This window comes from Toxotes jaculatrix, chromosome 19, assembly GCF_017976425.1.
Source record: "Toxotes jaculatrix isolate fToxJac2 chromosome 19, fToxJac2.pri, whole genome shotgun sequence".
Lineage (NCBI taxonomy): Eukaryota > Metazoa > Chordata > Actinopteri > Toxotidae > Toxotes > Toxotes jaculatrix.
Window position 1 is genome coordinate 1,973,765 of NC_054412.1, and position 6,151 is coordinate 1,979,915.

At 43.0% G+C, this 6,151-nt stretch overlaps 1 protein-coding gene across 1 annotated transcript; it reads left to right on the forward strand.

Annotated features, from left to right (window-relative positions):
* Positions 1 to 96: 96 nt before the first annotated feature.
* pex3 (peroxisomal biogenesis factor 3) lies at positions 97 to 5,596 on the forward strand. Its single transcript, XM_041064952.1, has 12 exons — positions 97 to 296; positions 1,314 to 1,445; positions 1,607 to 1,688; positions 1,843 to 1,886; positions 2,046 to 2,167; positions 2,295 to 2,361; positions 2,483 to 2,537; positions 2,723 to 2,861; positions 2,944 to 3,014; positions 3,098 to 3,220; positions 3,467 to 3,563; positions 3,928 to 5,596. The coding sequence occupies exons 1-12, from the start codon at positions 224 to 226 to the stop codon at positions 4,009 to 4,011; spliced, it is 1,089 nt and encodes a 362-aa protein (XP_040920886.1). The 5' UTR covers positions 97 to 223; the 3' UTR covers positions 4,012 to 5,596.
* Positions 5,597 to 6,151: the final 555 nt, after the last annotated feature.

Genomic DNA, 6,151 nt, shown 5'->3' on the forward strand with positions numbered 1-6,151 from the left:
CATATCAGCTTAAGTTTTGCGTTTTATTTTGTAATTAAGAACCGGAACTTTATCATGTACTCTGCTGACTTTCATCGAGCGCTTTTTGACAGCTAGCATGTTAGCGAGGAGATGCGAGTTAGCCGAAACTCTTCACATAACATGTCCGTGAAATAGTCCGCATAAAGTTCAAAGTGCGGAGTGTTTTTGGAGTTTTAGTTCGTGAACCCCTCACTGCTCGAGGATGTTTTCGTCTGCCTGGAATTTTGTTAAACGCCACAAAAGGAAATTTATTTTCGCCGGAGCTGTAGTTGGAGGTAAGTGGCGTTCCTGTTAGCTACTGGGCTAATAGTGGAGTGCAGCAACACGCCAGGCTCCGCAAAACTTGAAATAGTATGTTCTTTACTTGCCAGGAAAACGGCGTACCTTTTCAGATACATTTCGAGACTATTTAAGAATCAAGATGGTTGGTTATTTATTTTTAGTTCGGCATATATTCAGTCCACAAAGCGGCAGAAATTCCAGCATTCCAGCTGGTCTTCACCACTCCCCGTGTGTGTTTTTACTGGAAACGAGCGTTTGGCAAAACCGGATGATAATAGTTACATGTTACTAACATCAACGTGGCTTAGTAAGTTGTTTGTATACTGAGTTTAAAAAATAATTTCAACTGTCTAAGGAAGGCGTTTATTTAGTTTTGAGAAGCTTTGTGTATAAGCAAGGAAACCTTAAATGTCCAGAAAAATGAATGAAGTTTGGCGTGACGCTCCATGCACGAGAGCAGCGATTAGTGATGCTAACTGTTAGCATATTAAGTGATCACTAAGCTGCGTTAATGCACCTGACTGTAACTGAACTACTGACCAATAAGTGTTTGGGACGCATCTCATGTGGCTTAATGGAAACTACAGGTTGTCTGTTTGTGTTGTGTTTTCAAAACGCTGGATATTGTGCAGCATTCAGTTGGCACTGAAAATCATTGAAACTTTGTGGATTTGGGCAATGTTAGTAAAAGATTTCGGCATTCAAGAGTAAGTTTTGAGTCTAACGTGTGATATCACATTTATCTGCATTTCTGAGGAAATGTTAGTGAAAGTGGTTTAGTCGAACAGCTTTTCTCTCTATGCTTTTTTCTTTGCTTGACAGTAATCAAATTGAAATGTCCTGCTAGAAGTACGTTTGCAGCTTCTGTTCCAAACATTTTTGCTCAAACCAGTGCAAATTTTGGCTTCCCGTTAAATACAGACTTATCTCAAACTGTGTTTGATGTTCGAGGATTATTTCCTGCGCTTGATATTAGTCACTACAACTCCTTATTTGTTGCTGATCCCCAGGAGTGTACTTCCTGGGTAAATATGCCCAGAAGAAGATCAGAGAGCTCCAGGAGAAGGAGGCGACGGAGTACATTGATCAGGCAAGAAGGCAGTTCCACTTCGAAAGCAACCAGAGGACCTGCAACATGACTGGTACCCACTTTACACGTGTTCTTCTCTAATAATCTCCTAGAAATCCTTTTGGCTGCTGCTCAGGTTTCTTCATATCATCAGGATCAGCACGAAAATGGAAAATTCCCTGTTAAACTTCAACCACACAAAACATGTTTGTGCTGTGTGTTTGTGTGTCACAGTGCTGTCCATGCTCCCTCCACTGAGAGAAGCCATCATCAGTCAACTCAACTCAGAAAGTCTCACTGCACTACTGAAGACCAAGTGAGGAAAACTGCCTTTTACTGTCTGAATCAATGGATTCAAACTATTTCTAATCTGCAAGTAGTGAAATAAAAGTGCAAAGTGTAGTGTGACTCAGTAAATGATGTAAAATCAACACTAATGCTGGGTTTTCTTCTTTCACATCATCTCACAGACCAGGTAATAAACTGGAGATCTGGGAAGATTTAAAGATCATCAGTAAGTTTGTTTTCTTACTAAAGCAAATTAGTTGTAAATACAGTACAAAAACAGAAGCATTGCTAAGTTTAACTTTCCACTTTCGGTTGTTGGCGTGAGATTCAAGACCAATATTTGATTGCACAAACGTGTTCTCTTTATTTATTTTTGTTTTTTCAGGTTTCACCCGCACTGTTGTGGCAGTGTACAGCACCTGCATGCTGGTCGTTTTACTGAGAGTCCAGCTGAACATCATCGGAGGATATCTGTACCTGGACAACTCTGTGGGAAAGAACGGAATGGTGAGGAAGGAAATGAGCGTATGATGGAAGATGTACAGCTGTATTTGGTTTAAAACCTTGTGAGCAGAGGGGACAGCGAGTGTTTAATTCTTATTTACATCTGTTTGTTACGTCTGTCTTCTTCCAGACTCCTCTTGCTCCCCCAGATGTCCAGCAGCAGTACCTGTCCAGTATCCAGCATCTACTAGGCGATGGTGGGACGCACAAACACACTATGATCACATGAGTGCACATCACTGTCTAACCCTGTTCATCCCTGTTTACCTCAGTCTGTCAGCACAGTGTTAAGAATCCTCTGTCTCTGTCTCTGTTCAGGTTTGACAGAGTTGATGACGGTGGTGAAGAAGGCAGTACAGAACTCACTGGGAGGGTGAGTGACATTTTTCCTTCTTACCAGAAGTGCTGCCAGTAACTGTCCATTAACCAGTTGGATTAGTTGACTAGTTGTTTCTGGTCTGTTTTTTTCTGATCATCTGTCTCTCTGTGTTGTACACAAATGCTTCTTTTGTTTGTTGTTGACATCTGAACTGTGTGTGTGTGTGTGTCTGTCTCCAGGGTGTCTTTGAAGCAGAGCATGTCCCTGCTGGAGCTGGAGCAGCAGCTGAGCTGGATCAGAGCGGAGGTGGAGGCGGGCTCTGAGCGGCCACTGTCCTGGTACATGCTGGCTGATGACGAGAACGCGCTCGCCGACCAGGTCGCTGCACACGGACTGCGACTGAAAGCAGCTTTTATGAAAACTGCTGTGCAGAATGTAACAGGTGTTCTCTTCTCTCCAGGCGTGTGGGTTGACGGAAAACGATGTTATGACCATCAGACTGTTAAATGAGACCAGAGACATGTTGGACAGGTAAACGCCTTCATCATTTAAACTTGTGTGTGTTTACATGTGTGAACTTCGTGATTCTGATGTGTGTATTTTTGTGACCACAGTCCAGACTTCACCACCGTCCTAAACGCCTGCCTGAACCGGGGCTTCTCTCGACTTCTTGACAACCTGGCAGAGTTCTTCCGCCCGCCTCCTGGTGACTCCACCCTCAGCTCTGCACCTGATAGGTGAGCTGCTTGAATGACACACCTGCTGATCAATAATCAGCATGTCCTAGTTCAGTACTACATACATTTGACAGTGTTGTATAATGCATTCATTTTGTCTTATGTATCATAACCAGCTAATTGTTCAGTTTTTCCGTATCTGTAATGGTGATATTTGTGGTTATATTCATTGTAATTTTATTGTCTGAGCAGGAAGTTGAAATTGACCTTAACGTGACTCCTCTTTCGTCGTGTGTGTGCGCTCAGTCTGTCTGCAGTCTGTCTGCCGCTGGCGAAGATTATCCCCATCATCAACGGTCAGATCAACACCATCTGCAGTGAGACTCCCAGCCACTTTGTTCAGGTAAAATCAGTCTGTCAGTGCATCGGTCAACGGTCAGTCACCCACCAGCTGTAGTCAAACAAATCCCAACCGCTGGCACAGACCAACAGGTCGCACTGGCACGAAAACAAAAAGTCCACAATCTGTTTGCTTTTCGTTTAGTTTTCTTTTTTCTCTCTCTGTCTGCTGAGTCATTGTTCCAGTTACAGATTCATCATAATACGCTAGAAAAAAAGAACAGATAGATGATTCCCAGTGTATTTTTACATGTATTCGAGTGCAGGTGCACTTAAAAATAAAAGTTGCAGAATAAACATGATCATCCGTTTCTTCTGCCTGTTGCTTTTCTGGAAGCATCACTGACTTTGTGTCTGTCTCTGTGCAGGACCTGCTGCTGAACGACCAGGTGAAGGAGTTTGCAGCCAACGTCTACGAGACCTTCAGCATGCCACAGGAGCTGCAGAAATAATCAGCCGATCGTGAGGAGGACAAGAAGAGAGGGAGAAAAACAGAAATGACAAAAGCCGTGGACGGTTTACCCCTCCTCCGCTCAGAGAGACGCGTCTCTCCTCAGCATCCTGTGGACTTTTCGCTCTGTGACGGTGAAGATTTGTGGTGAAAACGTCCACAACAAAACATTCACAGGAGCATCTGTGTCCCCTCTGTGAACGGCACCGTGATGGATTATTGAACTGGTAGAGGAGGAAGAGACCTGCACTGGGTTTGTCGTCACAGCTGAGCCTGTGATAAACCCTGGCACCACTGCATTATGGGAACTAGTGTCTGATTTAAGCTGGTAATGTGGTTTTAATTCATCCTGACAGGCGGGAAACAAGCGGGAAAACGCTAAAACTATCTAAAGGTGCATTGAAGGATCAGGCACGGCTGTTAGGAGCCGATCTCCACAGTTTTCAAACGAGATGAATTCGAAGCAAAATCAGTTTGTCGATGTTACCGATTTTAGGACGACTTTCCCCTTTTCTGTCAGCGCTGGTGATTGTTTCATGTCCGTTCACGACTCAGCTGTTCAGTCTACAAGGTGTTAGGTTTTCTTTCTTTTAATCAAACGTTAAATCCTGTTTTTCTAGCGCACTTTGGCCAGTAGGTGTCACTCTTCTTCAGCTGTTGTGGGAATCCCTCTGCACCGACACCCTTTCACTTCATATGAACGACTTCATTTCAGTTCAGTTTTGTTTCTCCTGTTTTTAAGTCGAGTTAAATCCAATCTAAATTTGTGCTTCCATTTTTTTTATAATATTGGTTTCACATGTCACGAATGGCTGATGACTGATTTTTGGAACGAAATCCTTCGGCCTGAAGAACAGTGTTTCCCTCTTCTTTCAGTTTTACACCTGTTTTTTCACTGAGTTTGTGTGAATGAGACATCTTTGGAGATCTGAAATGATTTTGGAGTCGTACTTGTATTAAGTAGGGCTGCAACGATTATTATTGATTAATCTGCCGATTATTTTTCTGATTAAACATTTTGGCTGTAAAATACCAGAAAACTAAAAAGCTGTGAACGGCAAATATTTAACATTGTCCCTTTAAAAAGTTAAATTATTTGATCATAATGATTGATAAAGATTAGTCGATTCATCGTTGCAGCTCTAATTACAAGACTGTTATCCAAAGCCCTGAAACCTGTACAAGTCTATAAACTGCACAGTGCTTCTCAGTCCTGCTCCCGTCGACCCCAGGTGCTGCATGTTCTCTGACTCTTCACACTCAGCGTCTGATTGGCTGAAAGCACATCAGGTGCTGGCGAACACACCTGATTCCACTCATCGTCGATGGGCAGAGCAGGGGGAGGTGGAAAAGATGCAGCATGTAGAGTCTGAGTCAGTGAGACGAGGCGAAGGTATCGTCTTATATCACAGTTCCTCGTTTGAGCCGAGCAGACTGATTGTCAGTGACGTGTTTCATGTGCCGTCGTTCAGTCTGGATAACGTGGCATTTCTCATTTTCTTGTTTCATACAGTACTTATACAACTTCTCAGTGTTTGAAATTTGTTTACAGGTGATCTGAGTCATCCAGGTGCCTGTAATCAAAGACCCTTTGTAATGTTGTTTCAGTCCTGACAGATCTGGCCTGAGTCCTGTTTTCAGATGCTACTGATTTATCTCACATCCGTGGCACAGGGGTGGGGACAGCTGCGTAGAGGGGTAATGTTAAATGTAAAATAATCTTATTTTCTGTAACTGACTGCTCACTCAGCTGCTCATGAGGAACTCCATGATAAAATGACATGTATTTCCAGAAGTTTTATTCAGTCTTTGACAGCTGCTAAAATCGTCTCATTAGTTGAACAAGTTCTGTGATAAAAGAAAAATAATTAAGCAAAACTTAATTCTCGATTTCACAAAATTGGAAGAAGAAAAAAAAATGCTTGTACCGCTTTAGTGCCTGGTGGGATTTACCTGGACAGAAAATCCGCCTCCCTCTGTGTGTGGAGGACGGTTTTGTCGGGACGTGCACGTTAACCTGTCAGATTTCAGTCACTGTTTCCTTCTCAGGACATGAGAACACATCAGGTGACAGTTCCTGATTCCTCGGTTATGTCAAAAACACAGTCAGGTGAGAATGTAAGACCCTGTATGTAATCAAT

Bases quoted from the DNA above. Each gene is read 5' to 3' on its own strand.
- pex3 (XM_041064952.1), top strand. From the start codon at position 224: ATGTTTTCGTCTGCCTGGAATTTTGTTAAACGCCACAAAAGGAAATTT. The intron at 1,446-1,606 runs GTACCCACTTTA...TGTGTGTCACAG, and splicing joins GAGGACCTGCAACATGACTG to TGCTGTCCATGCTCCCTCCA. The intron at 2,168-2,294 runs GTGAGGAAGGAA...GTCTTCTTCCAG, and splicing joins CTGTGGGAAAGAACGGAATG to ACTCCTCTTGCTCCCCCAGA.